At 51.9% G+C, this 21420-nt stretch overlaps 1 protein-coding gene across 1 annotated transcript; it reads right to left on the bottom strand.

Annotated features, from left to right (window-relative positions):
* Positions 1–47: 47 nt before the first annotated feature.
* Positions 48–21130, bottom strand: COPB2 (COPI coat complex subunit beta 2). The gene is made up of 22 exons (XM_058657045.1): positions 21006–21130; positions 19145–19282; positions 16527–16613; positions 15870–15996; positions 15153–15301; positions 14133–14279; positions 12663–12762; positions 11830–11972; positions 11409–11608; positions 9585–9695; positions 8154–8242; positions 7949–8055; positions 6864–7007; positions 5486–5616; positions 5027–5234; positions 3183–3293; positions 2153–2367; positions 1182–1274; positions 923–1103; positions 706–774; positions 302–361; positions 48–143 (listed from the first exon to the last, which is right to left on the bottom strand). The coding sequence occupies exons 1-22, from the start codon at positions 21006–21008 to the stop codon at positions 48–50; spliced, it is 2709 nt and encodes a 902-aa protein (XP_058513028.1). The 5' UTR covers positions 21009–21130.
* Positions 21131–21420: the final 290 nt, after the last annotated feature.

Below are 21420 nucleotides of genomic sequence, written 5' to 3'. Positions count from 1 at the left end.
CCGAGGCACTGCCGTAACCGCGCAGCGAGGCCCCGGGGCCATCCGGTTCACTCATCCAGCATCTCTTCGTCCAGGTTGATGTCCGTTGTGTCAATATCCTCCAAGTCCAGGTTATCCAGATCCACCTCTAGTTCGAGTACACTCTGAAACAGGACAGAGAAGAAGTGAGTGCTCTGTTGTAAGGGTCTGTGATTTACAACCAAAGTGTCCTTTAGTCCAAAAGACCGCTGTGCAGCGTGCCACACTGCAGACCCTCAGAGGGAGCGGCAGGGGAAGGGAAGTCGGGGGTCAGCCACCCTACCTTTTCCTCCTTGTTGGCTGTGATAACTGGAGGAGGAGAAGCTGGTTTCCCATCGGGTTCCTGAAAGCCCAAGCAGAGACACGTGAGATGGGCAGGCTGAGGCTCCGCCAGTGCCGGCCCAGGCCTCCCGAGCTGCGGGCCACTGACCTGGGGAGCTGCGGGCCACTGACCTGGGGAGCTGCGGGCCCACTGACCTGGGGAGCTGCGGGCTACTGACCTGGGGAGCTGCGGGCTACTGCCCTGGGGAGCTGCGGGCTACTGCCCTGGGGAGCTGCGGGCTACTGCCCTGGGGAGCTGCGGGCCCACTGCCCTGGGGAGCTGCGGGCCCACTGCCCTGGGGAGCTGCGGGCCCACTGCCCTGGGGAGCTGCGGGCCACTGACCTGGGGAGCTGCGGGCCACTGACCTGGGGAGCTGCAGGCCTTGAGGGTCGGAAGCCTTTGGCCTCCTCCGTGACATTTCTCTCTTCATTTGGCTGTCAGAAAATACAAATAATAATTTATCTGTGAACTTGGCCTAGGTCCCACAGATTGGCTTTTTCTGGTATGCCGCTGACGATGGGAACTGTGGAGCTACTTCCCTCCTGGTCACGGCAAGGGCAGCTGGGCACGCGGCCCACTTACTGTGACAAGCGGGTACTGCTTGGCTGGCCACAGGTCAGCGTGTGTCTCCTTCACCCATTCTTCAACAACAAAGGCTTCCTTCAGGCCAGGGAAAAGATTCTCATACTCTGTTGGGTCAGCGAGGGATTCTGCTGCTTTCTGATTCACTTTGGAGAGATTCTCTCTCCAGAGCTTGACCACCCTAGAGCAGATCCAGGGAACCACTCAGCCTAAGCACGCTCTCCTTCATTATGTGAAACATCTGGAAGTAAAAGCCTACCTCGACACTTGGCTGGGCAGGTAGGTGCGGGCCAAGAAGGCCGCTTCTGGCAGCCGTCCGGTTCTGATGAGGAGTTCCAGGCAAGCGTCCAGCCTACGGGTGGAGGAGCGGCGGTCACCCAGGCGGCCAGGTCGGACCCGCGCAGCAGCAGCTCTGCCGTCACCGTCCGCCGAGTTTCTCCGTCGAGAACCCCTGCAGAGGGCTCTAGGCCTCGGGCTCCACGGGAACAGACCTGGCTGCAGAGGCAGCGCCTTCCACGCCGCCTGGGCCCCGGCAGACAAGAACCCATTGTTCCTTGAACTCCTAACGTCCTCTGTACCAAAGCCACAGGCATTCGTACCTCTACAGCAACACATGCTGAGGCAGAAAAACAACTGAAAATGCAGTGTTAGAGCTCAAACCTGGCTTTGCCAGGAAGTATGTTTGGGTTATGGACCTATGTCTACATGTATGTGAGTATGTAAGTACATTCACATTGAGCTATATAGTCAGAGCTTTTATCCTGGAATTGATAAAAATGTCCTAAGTAAGGTTACTGAACATTTCTGTTTTTATTTCATAACACAGGAACTTGTCCAAATCAATTATTTTGCATAAAATTTATTATAGTTGGGCTCAAATCAAAAACTGGTACCCTTATCCTCAATTACTCATTGTTAATCAGAATTACTCAGTTTGGGTAAAAAATCCACCTGCCGTTCAGGCACCGACTGGAGCAGCATCATAGCTTCCTCCGGTCACAAAACAAAATGGCCTGGCCGTCGGCCGGCAGGGCCGCTGAGCGAGCTTCTCCAGGACATGTGTGCCCAGGGGACCTAGAGACGAGCACCAGCACCTCGCAGCACCTGCTGCCCCTGCTGTCCACCACACAGCCTCCCATCAGTCCCCTCCAAGCGCCACGCCGAGCCCACGCAGACAGCTGGTACTAGCCAGAGCTTACCAGCAGCCTCAGGCCTTGCGTTAACACTTACTTGCCCTGCAGAAAGTAGCTCATGAACGCCACGTTGTTTTTGCCATCTCTTTCTGCGCCCTCGGCCAGCTTGTTCACCATGCTGGCATTCCCCGAGGCCGTGGCCAGAAGCAGCAGACCCCCGTAGTCCTGGGCGTGGTGCAGGCATTCCTGGGCCAGGCCAAACTGACACTTACTAATGGCAAGCTCGGCCAGCTGCTTCCACTTCTGTTCTGACTGTAAGACAGAAGTCCTGAGTTAGAATCTCTGGGAACAAGCATTTCAATTTCCAACGTCAACGCTGTAGTATTAGTGCTGTGTTGACAGGGGGCACAGTTACATAGATGAATTGTGCTAGTTACATTGTTTCTTTCCAAGTAGGAACGGTACAGATTGTGACAAAATAAAATTACTCGTGTCTACACAATTTAAATTCAATTCAGTTTGAGTGATGCGTGAATTATAACCCTATTATATTTTATCTTATACTGTAACATAACCATCTAATTGAGTCTTAAGGGAATTCTATTGCGGTTATTTTAAGGAGTGACAATATTACTTCTTTGAGAAAAACCAGAAAATTGTTACCTGTACTTTTATTTAACATTTTCTGTTATTTGCAGCTTCTCCCAAGTCACTTCATGTGAGTGACCTTTGGGTGACGGCGTGGAGCCTGCCCACCCACGTTCCTGTCCCGTAAGGGCAGATCTAACCCGCAGTGAGGCCTCACCACTCCCAGGCCCCTTCTCACCGACACGCTCTCACTACACTGGGTTGTTGGCAAATTCGTATTTTCAGAGTTTGGTTACTATCTTCTGTCTTTTTCTACTATTGCAAAATTCATCTATATAATAGTGATTTTTCTTAGAGTTCTAAGATTATCTCCAATATAACCAGCTTAACTTATGTGGAGGTTAACATAATACATTTTCAAAGATGAGATCACCTCACCAAAAATTCGCATTTGATAAAAGTTCAGTAACAAAACATACGCACACAGAACTATCTACTCATTTTCCCAATCAGATATGAAAAAGAAAATTAGTACAGACCTCTGCTTCTACTGCCAACTGGTATGCAATTTTTAACTCTCCAAGTTGGAGAGCAAGTTCAAAACAATGTTCAGGGTCTGTAGATACTGTGAGAGCTTGCTGCTTGAAACCCTGCAACAAACAGAAGCAATTATGCATGAAAACGCGCAGCATGCGCACATGGCGGCTACGCATGCCCGACATTAAGATAACGGAATCCCTGCGAATGAAGACGGAAAAGCCATGCAGTAATTAAGTTAGGTGAGAGCCTATTCTGGCCAGTGCAGTGGCACAGTGGCTAAATCCTCACTTTGCACGTGCCGGGATCCCATATGGGCACTGGTTCTGATCCTGGCAGCCCCGCTTCCCATCCAGCTCCCTGCTTGTTGCCTGGGAAAGCAGTTGAGGACGTCCCAAGGCTTTGGGACCCTGCACCCACATGGGAGACCCGGAAGAGGCTCCTGGCTCCTGGCTTAGCTCCGGTCATCGCAGCCACTTGGGGAGTGAACTAGAGGATGGAAGATGTTTCTGTCTCTTCCTCTCTGTTAATCTGCCTTTGCAATGAAAATGAATAAATCTAAATCATTACCTTAAAAGGAAAAAAGAGCCTATACTCACTTGGGTAAGGCCAACTGGTTTTTTCTTTTAAAAGATTTTTTTCTTATTTTTATTTGAGAGGGAAGGAGGTAGTAAGAGACAGTCTCCCAGAGTGCCCGCGGCTGCCGAGCTGCAGCGCTGACCCCGCAGTCTTGGTCCCTCAGTGGACCCAGGGGCGTGGGCGTCTGAACCGTCACCTCTGGCGCCCAGGCTGCGCGTCAGCAGGGAGCCAGGCTCAGCGTGGAGAGCTGACCCCAGGCCCCGAGGGGCAGGCGTCTCAGGGCATGTCTCCACCACAGGAGACGGGGAGCCCCATAAAATGATTCCTCAGCATCTCCGAAAGGAGGGACGCAAGCTTCCACTCAAGGAGTCGGCTAATGCCTGCTGGGCCAGCAGCATCATACAGTAAGATGCACCAACATACCCAGGAAAAAAGGAACAGGTCACAAACCAAGATTCAGGAACGAAAATGTTTTAGGCCAACACCTAAAAGATCAAAAGGCAAGGGAATAACGCCTCCAAAAAGGAGCCAAAAGGATCTGCAACCGTGAGTTCTCCAGCTGGTTAATTGGCCAAATATGTCACAGAGCAACAAAAGAGTAATTCCAACAAAGTCACCAAAAGTTTACCTCCCACTAACAACTTTTCTCAAGAAACTGCTGGACATGCTGCCCCCAATGAGGACACCAGGAAAGAAGTGAGATTACAGGACACGGGGTCCACTGCAGGCAGAGCAAGCCCCAGCCCGATGGTGGGGGGCACGCAGTGCAGTCACAACCCTCGGTACAGTGCAGACCAAGCAGAATGCCAGGCTCAGCTAGACCTGACCACATCGAAGTCGGGTACCAAGGCAGCCCCCCTGGAGCCCTGGCTCGGCACGGGACGGGTCTGTGGTAGGTGGGAGTGTGGTGAGGGGATGGGACGAGGCCCAGCAGCAGTCACCGGGAAGGCGAAGGCTAGAAGTGAGGAAGTAACTCAGTGCTGTACCGAGAGCCGAGACACACTGCCCAACGGCTGGGGACTCGGGGTGCAGGACGGGAGGGGACAGCACTTCGCCTGTGCGCCTCTGTAGCTGACTAAAACAAATGAAAACAGCAAGGCACGTTACAGAGTATGTGGAGGACTGATGAAGTGTCACATTTCAAGGGGTGTGCACGACACACACTCGGGGAAAGTGAGCCGCATGCTTGAATTCCAACACAGGCCATCAGCGTAATGAAGAAATAACATTCTTTCAAATTACTGATCAAACAAAAGAAATTTCTTACTTGCTTTTCCAAAAAGTGTGCCACTCTTGTCCTTTGTTCCTTGGGGATGGTGGGCAGGACCTTGTCGGCCATGCTGAAGTCCCGCCGCATGACGGCCGTCTGGTACTCGAGCACGGACACCAGCAGAGAGTAGCTGACGATGTTGAGTTCTTTGTCCCCCAGGTAAAGCCTGTTATCCTTAGGGATATAGCCCAGGAGGTACATGGTCCTGTAAGAGCCACAAACGAAATGAGCAGTTCAAACCTGCAATTACACAGGCAAGCGCGCACACACACACACACACACACACACACACACAGCCCACTGCTCAAAACCCTTCCATTTGATTGAAGCAGTTTGGAAGAATAAAAAACAACCTTCTGAAACAGAACTGAAAACTCCGTGTCCACGGCTACAAGCAGACTCCATTTAGAAAGCACACTTCTACAGCTGCTTAACGGAAGAGCGGAATAACCTTACCTGTCCAGATGGGCAATGGTGACTATTTCTCCTCCGACGTAGTAGTTCAGTCTGTTCACAGAGCTTGTGTAGATGAAGCAGTCGCCCACCCACAGCCCCGTTTTCACGATCTCCTGAATCTCGCCAAGCACCTACAGCAAGACAGTAAGAACCACCGTCAGCTCACCCGGCGTGAGGAGTCCGTCACACGAGCTCTGCGCGACACGGCACGACACGGGTGCAAGGTCAGGCGCTGTTTCAACGGAAAAACTCTTTCCTGGAATTCTTATCCTCTGCATTTACCAGCAAGTTCCTGGGGCTGGTGTCGTGGCATACCAGGTTAGGCTGCTGCCTGCAACTCCAGCATCCCCTCTGAGCAGCCCAAGTTCCTCCTGCTCTACTTCCCATCCAGCTCCCTGCTGAGGCACCTGCAGAGCAGCGTAGACAGCCCATGTGCTGGAGCCTGGTCGGGGCTCTGGCTCCTGGCTTCAGCCCAGCCCACCCTGGCTCTCTGCAGCCTCTTGGGTGGTAAGCCACATTCATCTAGTGCCTCTCCTTTAAGCAGTGTCATCCAGTACAAGCAGTGTGTAACAAACTCATTAAAACCATTTTTGAGGCAGGAGTACAGAGATCTCGCTTTGTTTCCTTCACGAGTGCTTGCAGTGGCCAGCCCAGCTCAGGCGGACCTGGGAACAGGGAACTCCATGCGATCTCCTAAAGGGAAGGGGCAGCTCCTGTAGAAACGCCGCTGCCTCCAGAGCCCGTGTCAGACGGCAGCTGGTCAGCTGTACAGCTGGACCCACACGCAGGAGCCCCAGCAGACGTTTGCAGAGAGCTATGGCAAATGTGTGCTCCGATCTGAACCTAAATAAGCTGATGACAGAAATGCCACCAGGGAGTACCTGAACAGTAAATCTATTACAGTGTACCACTGCCTAGCTGAGTATCTGGAATGTAGCATTTCACTGACGGTCAAGGCCGTGACTAACGCAGGATTAATGCAGAGCCTCTGACGCAGCCAACAGGCACGCTCAGCACAGTGACCAGGAACGGCTCTCCACCGCGGAGGATTCAGGGTCCCCATCGGGGAGTGCATGGGAGTGATTCTTGCTGAACAGTTACAGCACCAAGACAATGATAAATTTCCTTACAGAAGAAAAGCAAAACTACAAATTTCCTAAAAGCACAAAATTCTTTTAAAAATGTTTGCTTTCAGACTCATTTTCAAAGCACGATTTTCATTTTCCCATGTTACCAAAACCTCCTAAACGGTAAACGTCTCCAATGATGCTTCACAGGGGAGCGCTGCAGGTATGCGCTGCCCAGGGTGGGCATGAGCTGCCCTGGGTGGGCATGCGGGCATGCGGGCATGGGGTGTGCGGGGCGGGCGCTGCCTTACCTCGAAGGCGTCTTCGATGCCGTCCTCCGTGACGCCTTCGTGCGTGTCCTGCGCAGCCAGCACCTTCTCTGACAGGTACTTGAGGATGAAAAATGACTCCTCGGTGGCAATGCACACCAGCTCCCCCGAGTCTGACCAGAAGATCTGCAACGAGGCACACGGAGGATGTGACTGCATGTGCTTAATAATTCGCAGTGTTTTTATACCCAGATCTGGGCGGGTGCACAAGGTGGCAATGTGAAGACCCAGGGGAGACAGGAAGGAGTGCTCAACAAGCAGCAGGTGCAAGCTCAAGGGGCAGCTCCTGTTCCTGCTGCCCCTTCCTTACCTAACAGCCCCTCAGCAGCCCCCTCATCACCCAGTGGAAGTGTAATAGCACAGATGTACTGTGTACCCATGGGTCCCAAGTGTGCACGTGTGTGTGTGTGCGTATAGGGATGTGTGGTGTACATCTAGGGTCCCAAGTGTGTGTGTGTGTGTGCGCGCGTATAGGGATGTGTGGTGTGCATAAGGATACAGAAACACATCTGTGGGAATGGCACATTACACACAGTGTAAGATTAAGTGTCACTAGGAACTAGTTTTAAGTATATAGCTAGTATATGTAGAACCATCTAGAACTAGTTTAACTTAAGAACAGCTTAGTGCATAAGTCTATAACTGTACATATGTGCACGTGAACGGGCCATTATAAAGCAGGTAAGGCTGTGTTCCTGTGTGACCAGGAACTCCGTTCGCCTCTGTTGAGCCTCCATGCTGCACAAGGCAGAAGCCGACCGGGCGGGCGGGGGTGGCACAGAGCGCGTGCTGAGGTGCCAGCTGTCGGGCAGCAGGTGTGGAATGGCGGAGTACTGTGTTGGCAGAGGTTCAGTGGGCATCAGTGGCTCATGCGTGGATGCACCTCAGAACACGCGTCCCACTGTGTCAAGACATGCCGAATGAGGAGCAGCATGTGGGATGTGACGACATCCGCTGTCTGCCGCCTCCTCCAAACCCCACGTCCCGGCTTCCGGAGCAGGGACACGGGCCACGCCCCGATCGCAAGAACCCACCCCTTGTCCAAAAGCAGCAGAGGCAAAGCTCACGTGTTTGGGCTGGATTTCAATCCTGCGTATGAGCTCCGTGTTGTCCCAGTCATAGAAGGCCAAGCCGTTGACGGATCTGACGCCCAGCAGGAAGCCTCCGTAGATGTCTGCCACGACACCAGGGCCTCAGCGCAGGTGTCTGAGCCGCCCCCGACCGCCCCCGACCGCCCCCGACCGCCCCCAGCGCGTCATGTTCATCGCTTACTCTCAGCTCCAAAGTCAGGCTTAAATGACTTTTTTTCCTTAAAGTTCTTAAATATCTTTACCACACTGTTGCTCTCTCTTATTGCATATCTGGGAGGAAAAAGAGAAGCCAAATATAGCATATTATACTAAAATATAATTCCAGTAATGTTAGAGATATTTTTGAATAATTCATTATACAAACATAAAATGAGTAGAGACTGGATCTTGTATTTTTTTAAGAGCCGAGTGAAATGTACCCTGAAAATGGTACACCGTGTCTTACACAAATTATACCCCAATAAAGGTCACGCAGAAAGGAAAAGAACCTGACGAACGTCCACAGCCACGCTCAGGCCTCCGTCCGGGAAGGCGGCCTGGCTGTCGCGATAACTGACAGCTCTGAGCGTGCGCTGCTCGGGACAGGGTGACGCCAGCGAGCTACCAGCAGAGGGAAGGTGGGCTTGGGGAGGCGAGGCCGGCCTAGGGACGACTCTGCTTCAAGGTGCTTGTGGTAGACATAGCCGTGTATGCAGGGTACTCGGGATGTATGAACCCTACCTCCAGGAAACGGTGTTAGGAGTGTCTGACACGTGTTAGAGGCTCGCCTCCCCCGCCGTCTGTGGAAGGAGGCAGCACAAACTATGGGAACAACAAGACTCAGGGCACAGCCAAGATGCCAGTCAGCTCTGTGTCTGAAGGCACTGACGTAAACCCATGTAACAAACAGGAGTGCGGCCCAGCTGAGTCCGTGACTATCTAGTAAAACCAGAGTTAAATGATTTATTCCTGAGTTTAACGAGAATGTTTTATGAACATACTGAATTCACACAAAAATTTGTTAAATGTCATAGAAAACCAGTTTTCCAAAGACTGAATGGGGTGTGGCGGTAGAGCTGCCTGCACAATTGGCATGTGCTGTGGGCATCAGTTCGCGCTGTGGCTGTTCCATTAGCGCCCTGCTGCCCGGAAGACCCGGATGGAGCTCGTGGCTTTGGCCTCCCCTAGTCCTAACTGCTGTGGTCATCTGGGAAATGAAGGATTTCCATCTCTCCCTCCACTTCTCTGTAACTTTCAAATAATAAATACAAGTTAAAAAAAAAAATTCAGTGCAGCTCTTAGCTCATCAAACCACAGCATCTCTCCCTAGCAGCGGCAGCACCTTGGGACACCCCAGGACCAGGAGGGCCCGCCAAGGGTGTGCTCTTACAAGGCCCAGGCACCGGGTCCTCGTGGCTCCCATCAGGGACATGGGTGCTGTTCCCCAGCTGGTGGGATTATCAGATCAGCCTCGGGGAATAACGAGCGGGCCAAGACAGCGGACACCACGCGGCCGTCTCGGACTTCCGGCACGCTGTTCTCCAGCTGGAGCAGCACAGTGCACCGCGGCCTCCCACCCCTCTGGTCCGTCAGCCCGTGGCAGCCTGTGGCAAGCCGGGCAGGCAGAACTCACTCGGAAGAGTCGTGGGCCCAGGCAAACTCCTGGGCAGACCCGAAGCTCTTGTTCCTCAAGGCCATGGCTGTGTAGATGATGTACTCCCCGTCGCCGCACACCACGACAAAGCTGCATCACAGAAACCAGGGCGAGGACAGAGACAGAGACGATAACCCGTCTGTGCCAAGACAACCGGGAGTGGCAAATACTCTTCAGCAATTAGAATCTTACCTCTGAAAGTTGTACACTGCTTTGAATACAAAGTTAGATAAAAATATTCCATCAGTAATTTCTAAGGCAAACAATGCTGGAAACTGCACGGTACCGGGCACCTCCACCCGAGGAGGGCGGGGACGGAGGCAGGAGGGCTGGCCAAGCAGGGGAGGTCCCAGGCAGGGCCAGCTAGGCACCAGGCCCCGGGACTGGCCCACAGGCACTGGCCAGGCACCGCCTCACCCTACGACTCTCTCCAAAGGAAGAAAAACATACCAATCCAGTTTTTAATGACTTGTTAAATTTTTCAAAGCATTTTAATTTAAATAATAAACTGTGGGCTCGGTGCATTAGTGTAGTGGTTAAAGTCTTCACATTGCACACGCCAGGATCCCATATGGGCGCCGGTTCTAATCCTGGCGGCCCCACTTCCTATCCAGCTCCCTGCTTGTGGCCTGGGAAAGCAGTCGAGGACGGCCCAATGCATTGGGACACTGCACCCGCGTGGGAGACCCGGAGGAGGTTCCTGGTTCCCGGCTTCGGATCGGCGTAGCACCAGCCATTGCGCTCACTTGGGGAGTGAATCATCGGACGGAAGATCTTCCTCTCTGTCTTTCCTCCTCTCTGTATATCTGACTTTACAATAAAAATATTTAAATAATAATGAATAGCATAAATTTTTGCGAATACATAAAACAACTTTTAAAATCAGAATTTAGGACACTGTATTGACAAGATGCAAAGCTTACAGCAAAGAATCTTTCAGATGTTAAGGAAAAAGCACAGCGGGCCGGCAAGCACAGACCGAGCCTGAGGGTCAGCCAGGATCCTTGCCTCCACGACGCAAACTACCGCACGGGGAGCAAGGCCCACAGTGCTGTATTCTACCAGCGACTCGTCTGTACCTACTAAGACGACGCGTGGTTCTTGCCTTTCATTCTGTTGATGTGATACATTATTGATGTGCCTATGTGGGGCCATCCCTGCGCCCCGGGATAACCCTGCTTGGCCAGAAACAGAAGGAGCAACGGGACTACTTAACTCTTAAGATCTGTCTGGTACTGAACAAGGTCAGGAAGGTGAATCTCTGCATGCTGACATGATCAAGTGGCAGGCCTGCGGCAGCTTGCTCAGAGCTGAAGCCAACGCCAAGGCACAGCGAAGGCTGGGCAGAGATGCCCTGCGCAGGGCAGGGCACGACAGGCCGTGTACACACACACACAGACTGGGTACACACACGGTGGGCTCTCACACACAGGCTGTGTACACACCCTGCAGGCTCTCCCACACAGCAGCCTGAGGACAGGCCACAGCAACGCCTTACCGCCCGTTAGGGTTGTGCTGGACGGTCTGAGGGTATATCTCACAGCTGCCCACAGCCTTACCGCCCGTTAGGGTTGTGCTGGACGGTCTGAGGGTATATCTCACAGCTGCCCACAGCCTTACCGCCCGTTAGGGTTGTGCTGGACGGTCTGAGGGTATATCTCACAGCTGCCCACAGCCTTACCGCCCGTTAGGGTTGTGCTGGACGGTCTGAGGGTATATCTCACAGCTGCCCACAGCCTTACCGCCCATTAGGGTTGTGCTGGACGGTCTGAGGGTATATCTCACAGCTGCCCACAGCCTTACCGCCCGTTAGGGTTGTGCTGGATGGTCTGAGGGTATATCTCACAGCTGCCCATATCCTTCACTGCCAGTGGCAGTCTCTCTCCATCTTTAATCTCAGCATCTCCCATGGCTTTCAGGTTTGCCTGCTGGACTTCTGAATGCTTGGCCCAAATTATCTTTCCATTGGCGTCCATGGACATGGCAGGTTCCTCTCGACCAAGCTGAAGAATGACAAATGGCTCTTAGCAATGGAAAGGAAATCCAATGAACCCACTACACAAGCAGGCTCTTTCCCTGCGACTTCAAACGTCCACTGCTCAGCCCTCGTGTTTAATTAAGTGTCAGTTTAATGCAGTTGGTAGTGACCTGAAGATAACACCATTAAGGTGCACAGAAAACCTGTTTTGTCTAGTTCACCCATTTAGAAAAACAGCACAAATACCTTAACAATGATGCTGCCTTCATCATAGCCCAGTGCGACGTTGTTGGATCCCCTCAGACTGGCCACACACCACACCCGCTCCATTCCGTAGTTGAGTGTGCTCTCAAGCCGGTAGGTACTTGAATGCCAGATACGCACTGTTCCTACAAAGCACAACACGAGTATCCAACAGGAATGCAAACTCCAAAAATGTGCCCACCAGATAACCATGTGAAGATTCTAACAAAAAACATAGTATTCACTTGATAAACACCACATGAGGTGGGTGAGTGCCTGGGTCCCACCTCACACGCCCAAGCCCCGACGGCGTGACGGCCTCCTGGCCAGCCCATCGCAGCTCCAGCCGCTCCAGGCAGGCGGGGTGAATCAGCAGATGGGAGGCCTTTCACAACCTCCCTTTCCGACAAAGTGAAAAGTAAAAAAAAACTTCTACAAAACTAAGACATCTTCAAAACATTACTAGGGTACCCCAAGTGGGTGGCTTGTTCGGTGCCAAGGTGTTTGGCATCCAGCTGGTTTGCTTCCACTCCGTCACTGTAATCCTATGCAGCGTCTGTGTGTTGTTTTACATACACACACACTGGGCTTTCTGTTTCTAGGACATCTGGGTGTCCTCTTACATAAGGAAAATAATCCAAACCCATTAGAATGATGACGGTGTTGAGAATAATGATAATGTCTCGTTATTGTTCTATAGCTAAAGTCTACAGGTTGGTATTTTTATTCTAATAAAAACATCAAAATCCTTCAAAATGTCCAACTATAATGTAGAGAGCCCAGCTGCGTTAAACACCACTGAGAAATGACCAGAGCCGATCACACTAGGGTCTCACCATCTTCTGACCCGGTAATGATGATGGGCAACTCGGGATGGAAACTGGCACAGGACACGTTCTGGGCGTGCCCCTCCAGGGTCTGCACACACGTTTTATTCTGTAATCAAAACACAGAGAAGTTTTACTAGTGAAGAACAAGTTATACATCTCTGTTCTTTGGCTGCACGGATACCTTGTAAGCAATCCTGGCTGGACCAGTGCTGTGCTGTAAGCAGCAAGGCCACTGCCCGTAGCACTGGGATGCCACACAGGCGCCAGTTCAAGCCCTGGCTGCTCCACTTCCCACCCAACTCCCTGTCTACAGCCTGGGAAACCAGCAGAGGACGGCCCAAGGACCGGCCCTGCCCCAGGCGGGAGACCCAGAAGCAGCTCCTGGCGTCAGAGCAGCCTAGCCCTGGATGTTGCAGCCATTTGGGAATGAACTAGCAGAAGGAAGACCTCTCTCTATCTCAACATCTAACTCTGCCTTTCAATAAGATAAATTAACCTTTAAAAAATAATTGTGATAAAAAGTTAATATTTAATACAGAAATTATTTACTCCCCAAGCGGCCGCAATGGCTAGAGCTGAGCTGATCTGGAGCCAGGAGCCAGGAACTTCTTTGGGTCTCCCACGCGGGTGCAGGGTCCCAAAGCTTTGGGCCATCCTTGACTGCTTCCCCAGGCCACAGGCAGGGAGCTGGATGGGAGTGGGGCTGCCGGGATTAGAACCACTGCTCATATGGCATCCCCACATGTACAAGGCGAGGACTTCAGTTGCCAGGTTACTGTGCCAGACCCCCTCCTCTGAATATTTTATAACCAAGTCTTAGTACAATAAAATGTCCTTCATATTCATAATTAGCATCGGTAGATTAAACAATGCTGCTTTTTAGCTTTTAATATTTTTATTATGGATTTAAATACAAATATGAAAAAGTTTCAAAGTCAAATGCTTTCTATAAGCTTTACTTTGTTAGGTGATGGGAACTGAGAAACACAGAAATAGAAATTTTAATATTGGAGACAAAAAGCATAGTAACCAAAGTTCCTAACTAGGTTTATAAACATCTTGTGTAGCAAAATGGCTGTTCTCTGGTTTTCAGGACACTGTTCATTGATCTACAAATCTGATCTAAAAGGCAATCTTCCATGAGAATGCACAATATTTAAGTGTTAAAGTGTCTGATTTCTATTATTAAATAAAAACAGGCCCGTAATTTGCTTCTAGAACCAGGTAAAGATACTAAGAAACCTTAAGTCATTAAGGTCTGAACAGAATTCACCACGTACGTTCTCTCTCTCCTTCAGAAACACATCACCTTATGGCAAGCAGGGTTAGGCACCCCATATCACCTTACGGCAAGCAGGGTTAGGCACCCCACATCAGCTGTACGGCAAGCAGGGTTAGGCACCCCGTATCACCTTACGGCAAGCAGGGTTAGGCACCCCACATCAGCTGTACGGCAAGCAGGGTTAGGCACCGTACCTGGTAATCCCAGAGCTTCACGAGGCGGTCGTCTGCACCGGAAATGAGGTACGGTTTGTCGCCGCCACTGTAGTAATCGATGCAGTTGACGCCTTTCTCGTGTCCCTCGAGCGTGAAGTTTGGCGATGAGGACCCCAGCTGCCACACCTGCAGAGTAGCAGTATCTGCCGGTCAGGGCAGGCCGGGTTGCTCAGGGGGCAGCTCCAGCGACGCCAGTCAGGGCAGGTCGGGCTGCTCGGGGGGCAGCTCCAGTGACGCCGGTCAGGGCAGGTCGGGCTGCTCAGGGGGCAGTTCCAGTGACGCCGGTCAGGGCAGGTCGGGCTGCTCGGGGGGCAGCTCCAGTGACGCCGGTCAGGGCAGGCCGGGCTGCTCGGGGGGCAGCTCCAGCAACACCAGGGAGAGAAAAGCCAAGGACTCATTCCCTTCACCTTCCTGAGCTTGCTCTTTCTCCCAGGGGCAGAATCACACCAGTATTCCCTGAAAACGCCACCCGCAGAGGACGGCGAGTGACCGCGGCCGGAGGGGCCGACCACAGCATGAGCCTACACTAGCCCTGGAACGCCTGCCTCCCACTCGGGCATCCGGATGTGGCCCTTCGGTTTGGAACTCAGCACATGGAACCCTATGCTGTATGAACTGGTAGCTTCTAGGAAGAAATGAAGTGAAAATGCAGAGACAAAACTTAAATACAAACAGCAGAGATCAACAACCAACACACTGACGCGAGAGGAAGGTAGCAGCTGGGAAAGAGGCCAGGGCTGTCCTGACTGTGCGTTTTCCAGGGCTAAAACAAAACAAAACCCAAAAACAGTGCACACGCTGCTTCCACAGAGACATTCTTAGGATCACTGAGATGCTAACGGAACGTGTCCTGCCAGACCAAAGCCAGTTCTAGTTTGATTTACAAAGGAGGTTTGGAGTGAACCTTGTACGACAGGAGTAGCTCTGTGGCAGGAGCAGCTCTGTGGCAGGAGCAGCTCTGTGGCGAGCCTGTGTAACAGCACCCGCAGCAAGGCTCACCTTGACCGTTCTGTCCAGGGAGGCGCTGGCAAACTGATTGTTGTCCTTGGGGTTGATGACAATCTGCATGACGTAGTGTGTGTGTCCTTCAAACACCTGCGAGCAGGCCCACTTCTTGTCCCAGTCCCAGAGCTTGATGAGCATGTCATCTAGGCACAAGGGCAGCACCCGTCAGGTCCCGTCTCCTTCCCATGAGAACCGAGACACAGGGTCTATGCTTTGTAAAGGTGCAAAACTGAAGTATTTCCTGTGACTTATAGGTAAAAATAATCAAAACTGAACAGAATTTTCAAAGTTCTTATGTAACCTAAGAACAAACAACACTGTTTAGAATAGTAAAGAAACTGAATAGTTGTAGCAAATACAAAGCTGAGATACATTTGAAGACAGTGAGTTTAGAAAACACAGGGCTGAGGACAACGAGGGCAGAGACGACCGAGAGCAAGCATTTGCTTTAACATCGCTCCTCAGGTTTTAACGCAAAAAAGTTCAACGAGCTGTTACCACTTCAAGTGCTACTTGTTTTAACTGTTAACCAAAACATCATACCCAATACCTAGAAACTAACTAGTCGGAATACGAAGATGAAACAGACTAGGGTTTGTAGCAAGCTGCCTAAAACTCACTCATGAGCAGGTAACTGAGCTTTCCTTAATGCACACATAGTAAACACCAAACTCGCCCAAGAGCTGCCGTGAGCACAGCGCGGTGACCTACCACTGCTCGTCAGGATGAAGGGCTGCGTCGGGTGCACCGCGATGCAGCGGATGTAGTCCGAATGCGCCTCGAACATGTGCGCTCTCTCCAGGGTGTTGTAATTGAACACTCGGATCTGCATGTCATCCTACAGATGGGGAGTTTAAAACGGTCACCCCGGGCCCGGCGGCGTGGCCTAGCGGCTAAAGTCCTCGCCTTGAAAGCTCCGGGATTGCATATGGGCGCTGGTTCTAATCCCGGTGGCTCCACTTCCCATCCAGCTCCCTGCTTGTGGCCTGGGAAAGCAGTCGAGGACGGCCCAATGCATTGGGACCCTGCACCCGCGTGGGAGACCCGGAGGAGGCTCCAGGTTCCCGGCTTCGGATCGGCGCGTACCGGCCCGTTGCGGCTCACTTGGGGAGTGAATCATCGGACGGAAGATCTTCCTCTCTGTCTCTCCTCCTCTCTGTATATCTGACTTTGTAATAAAAATAAATATTTATAAAAAATAAAATAAAACAAAACGGTCACCCCTCAGGTTAGTTACACCGCATGGAAAACTGTATTACAGGTTCCAGGGGTGAAGCGTCCACACTTGCCAACACTGCACAAGACACGCCGGGAGTCACAGTGTGCAGCCAACACCACGATCACTGACCAACTCGAGCTCAGACTCACCGCCCCTGTCACGACCCAGTTCTTCCTTGCGATGAACTTGGCAGCTCGGACAGGAAGATCACATACTTCAAACGTCTTCACCAGCGTCTAAGATGTAACAATGCACACACTGAGCCATAGGAAACAACTGAAAAATCCACTCTTAAAACAGAATGGTACAGCACTTTTGATCTAAAAATATTCTCAGACAAAAATATGAAAGTTTAACATTCCAATTAAAAAATGGCCAAACCTTCTTGTAATAGTTTTAAAAGTGACAGAAAGTCAGTATCTTCATTTTAGACAGAGAGCCCCAGCTTGGCTAACAGGCCTATAGCGTAGCTTCAAATCCTACAATGACGCGTTCTCTTTTGAACCCACTGTGTCCACCACCTACAAGAATATATAATGTCTCCTTATTTGAAATTCAAGTATATTTGAACAGACTTCAAAAAGCCTTTTTGGCTCACAACATACATGGGTCGCAAATAATTTGTTAGTGGTAAAATTGGCGTGGGGGGAGGGGCGGGAAGCAGGTGGACCCAAAGATGTATCAATCACCATTTCAAAGACAGATCTGCCACGTGCCCGATGCTGTGCCCGAAGCGCCTGGGCACCAGGGCACCGCTGGGAAGCAAGGCTAGACCACTGACTGTCCTCACAGCGCCTCACTCCTACAGGACAGGAGTGACACTGTGACCAGTGAGACAAGCTATGAAGGGGAAGGCACAGAAAGGTCTCCGAGAGGCAGGATGGATGGGCAGCTTAGGGAAAGCAGAGGTGTACCCTGGTGAAGTCCTGAGAACGGGAGGGAAGTCACCTGGGCTGCAGAACACACAAGCATGAGAGGCGGAAGGCGGAAATGAGCCCAAAGCAGGGAACGGGGCTCCGAGCTATACGGAAAGCTGAAACAGAAAGCTTTGCGCATCTCCATGGAGAACTGGATGTTTCCCACGCCCAAGAAAGTGCCAATGAGCATGCGTAGTGTCTGGATCAACCCGAACGAGTTTAGAATGAGTGTTAAAATTGCAGAACACAGCAGACTGGCTGTTTTGGCTGTGTCTCAGATGTTTTGATGTTTTTATGTCGGTTTATTTGCTTCCAAATAATTTCTTTTCTCTAGTGGAGTTCATCAAGTGCCCACGGAGTATGCGATGGCCACATAGTTCCTAAGAGACTTCTGTGTTTCCTTTTAGTTAAGCATGTGCTGCCTACTCAGTGGCACATTACTTAATCAAGGTGCTACAATTTGTTGTTGACCTTGTTGCTGTTGTTATTCATGCTGTGATTGATGTGGCTGTTATGAAATGATGTCAATCCGAAAAATAGTTAAAAAAAGTTCTAGATATGAGAAAAAAAATGTCTTTGGTATTTTGAGATTGCAATAAGCTTGTAAATTGCTTTCAGTACGATGGGTATTTTGATGATATTAATACTTTCAATATATAGGAATTTGACTTTAACAGATAATTTTGTACTATGAATGTTTACTGTTAGTACCAGGTGTGAAATATGGCTTTTTGTTATTGTTATACTTTTGTTTTCAAAAGATTAATTTTTCTGGCCGAAAGCCTTAATTATTTTAGAGGTAATCTGTGACTACTTTGCCATGTGTGTGTTTTTCCTTTCTTCCTGCGTGTTCTATGAGGAAGACATTCTGACTTTGTAGATGAAACATGCTTATGCTTTATTGTACAAGAAGTCTTATGTTTTTAAAGCAAATAAAGGTGTTTAAAAAAAAAATTGCAGAACACAGAAATTTGGAACTAGTGATAGATGGAGCTGCTCCTAGTCCAACAACGACTGAACAATCACTAAATGTGGGTTAATGTTACCGGCACGGGGCACCGCAGAGAACCAAACGCGAAGGAGTGGCAGCAGCAGCCCAGGGCCGGCGGGCTGTCCCGGCGGGCTGTCCCGGCGGGCTGTCCCCGCCGTCTGTCAGCGAGGAGGCCGACAGCGTTCGCGGCTCACTCCCGACCCTTTTCTCCTGCTCTCTGACTCCTCACGTGGGAATTTAATCAGGAGCTCAGCTTTGCACATAACCAGCATGCAAGCATCCACCTGCGCAACACAGCACCGCATCTTCGCACTGCGAAAGAAAACGCTAGAGTGCAGGAAGACCAGGAAATAGGAGACACTGGTCTGAAGAGCGTCACACGCTCAGAGACTGAGAAAAGCAACAAGGCAGTTTCTAAGAAACAATCCTTCCACATGTGCAGTTAAACGCTGACCAAAAGTATTTCCTGACACAATCTATAATCATCTAAAATCTATGGCTGATCAAAAATTATCTCCACATTATTACATGAAATATTTGAAGAAAAAAATAAATTTACAATTCTTAAGAGTCCAACCAATCCTATCATGACACAACGTTAACTATTAAACACTTGACCCAGAGCCACTCTCCTGGACCAGCCTGCTTCCCCAACTTCAAAAACCTGACACTATCTTGAAATACGACATAAAATGCCCAGAGCAGTTTCTTCCAAAAGCTACTTGCTCTTTATTTAAAATACTTGGTGCTGATTCATCTGCAGAGGCAGCGTGCTTGGAGCTACCAGACCCTGGAGGAACTTCTCTCTTTCCTTAGGAACAGCCCAAGGCAGCGCCTCACGGTCCTCAAGCGTCCACACCTGTGTTTCGTGATTCCAGACACACACGCTACCGTTGTACAGGCTCGCCAGCATCCATGGCTCCGTGGGGTGCAGGTCCACGCTCTTGACTCGGTCGGACCTGGCAGTGAGCTTCCTCTTGATGTCAAGTCGCAGAGGCTGCGGAGAAACAAGACTGTAAAGAGTAGGCTGCTAGGCTGGACGGAACAGGTGCAAACCGTCAGCCACGACGCGCGGCGACAGAGCGGGTCAGGGGACAGTCAGCTGGGCCTACGCCGACTGCTGACAGCTTCAAAAATTCACCAAAAATGGCAACATTCGGTTCATATCTACATTTACACCAGAAATTTCAAACATTTTTGTATCAGAATTTCTTCCCATCCCTAAATTTTTTGAGGTCACCAAAACAGCTTTCATTTCTGTGAGCATCTGTCAATTATTTACCACGTGAAAAAAAAATCAAGACCTTAAAATATTTACATATTAATTCATTTCCAATGAACAACAATAAACCCATTCCATGCTAACACACGTTTACAAAGGCCAAAAAGTGAAGCAGCCACATCTTACATTTTTGCAAAAACACTTGAGATTCTGACTTAAGAAGGTTGGTTTCTCCTCTCTGCTCCTGCCTCAGGGTGCTGTGAGTGCTGCTGCCAGAGCGCCGGCTCTGCCGCCAACAGCAGGCAGGTGCCCGCTTCGGGCACATGGCACACGACCACACCCCAAGGCTAAAAGAGGCTTCTACCTGAACCTCAGTCACAAGCGTTGCTGCCCCATCACCCCGCTGCACTGTCCTCTCCAGGGCACAGCCGTGTGCACCTCTTCCCGCCGTCACGGTCCGTGTTCACTAGAGCAAGGTCACGGCTGACCCTCGCCCTCCAGGCCCCCAGCACACGTGCCTGGCTCTGTGTCCCAGGCCTACAGAGCCACACTGGATTCAAATCTTAGTAAACTGACTTAACCTCCCTCTGGCGTGTCTTTCTCTCTGTGTTAATTCCATTCAGAGCTGAGCAGGTGCGCCTGGCCTACAGTCCTCACGCCACAAACTTCTCCCACAGCTGTTGTGAATTAGGAAGCAAAAGTGTAGCAGAAAAGTGGCAGGGTGAACGGGCAAACGGACCTGCTGTGTTTTGCACAAAGCACAATATTTTATCATAAACGGCGTTCTTAAATGCAAAGACCGCGAAACAAAAGACAGACGCAAGGGCCCTTTCCCTTCAGCACCGTCCACGGACTGTCTGCCAGGAGGTCTAAGTCACACCCGAGGCCCGAACCGGGGACCCAGCACAGCTCTGGACGAGGACGGCTGCAGGGAGCCGCCTGCAAGCCCAGCCCTCCGCGCCTGGTTTAACGCCGCCTTTACTCTTCCTGCAGCACCTGCCCGCCGCTGCAGACGGCAGGACCGGGGAGGGCCGGGGAGGACGGGGAGGACTGGGCAGGACGGGGAGGACGAGGAGGACCGGGCAGGACCGGGGAGGACCGGAGAGGACGGGGAGGGCCGGGGAGGACCGGGGAGGACCGGGCAGGACGGGGAGGACCGGGCAGGACCGGGCAGGACGGGGAGGACCGGGCAGGACCGGGCAGGACGGGGAGGACAGAAGAGGACCGGAGAGGACGAGGAGGACCGGGGAGGACCGGGCAGGACCGGGCAGGACGGGGAGGACCGGGGAGGACCGGGCAGGACCGGGCAGGACGGGGAGGACAGAAGAGGACCGGAGAGGACGAGGAGGACCGGGGAGGACAGGGCAGGACCGGGCAGGACGGGGAGGACCGGGGAGGACCGGGACAGCAGCCGTCGCTCCCTGCAGCCGCCGCCCGCCCGCCGCCCTGGGCACCCGCGCAGGAGCCGCCCCGCCGCCCACGCGGGGCCTGCACCCACCATGGCTCCGTCGGGCCGAGGCCGGGCTCCGCTCCCGCGGACGACAACCAGGACCGGAGAAACCCAGCGCCCCGCCGACCGGCCGACAGACTGACGTGGAACTTCCGGGAGCCGAGTCTCGCGAGAGGCAGGGGCAGTCCCGGCGCGTGCGCACGGCCTGTCAGGGCGCACGCCCCGCCCCGGTTTCCTGGGCAACGTGGGCCTTCCGGTCAGCGTGGAACCTGCCTGGATGCTCCCGGGTTGGGAAGGTGGCCTCGGTCGTTTCCTGGGGCGGCTGGGCGGGGAGAAAACAAGAGAAAAGTGGACGGCACGCGGAAGTCCCCGCTGTGGTGGACTTGGCGTCGCTGATCCCTGCAGCGCTGTGGACAGAGGGGAGAGAGAAGACGAAAGGAAGCTTTAGGGCTAGAGGGCCCCG

Source organism: Ochotona princeps, chromosome 30 (assembly GCF_030435755.1).
Source record: "Ochotona princeps isolate mOchPri1 chromosome 30, mOchPri1.hap1, whole genome shotgun sequence".
NCBI classification, from domain to species: domain Eukaryota; kingdom Metazoa; phylum Chordata; class Mammalia; order Lagomorpha; family Ochotonidae; genus Ochotona; species Ochotona princeps.
This window is presented reverse-complemented; position numbering and strand designations above follow the sequence as displayed.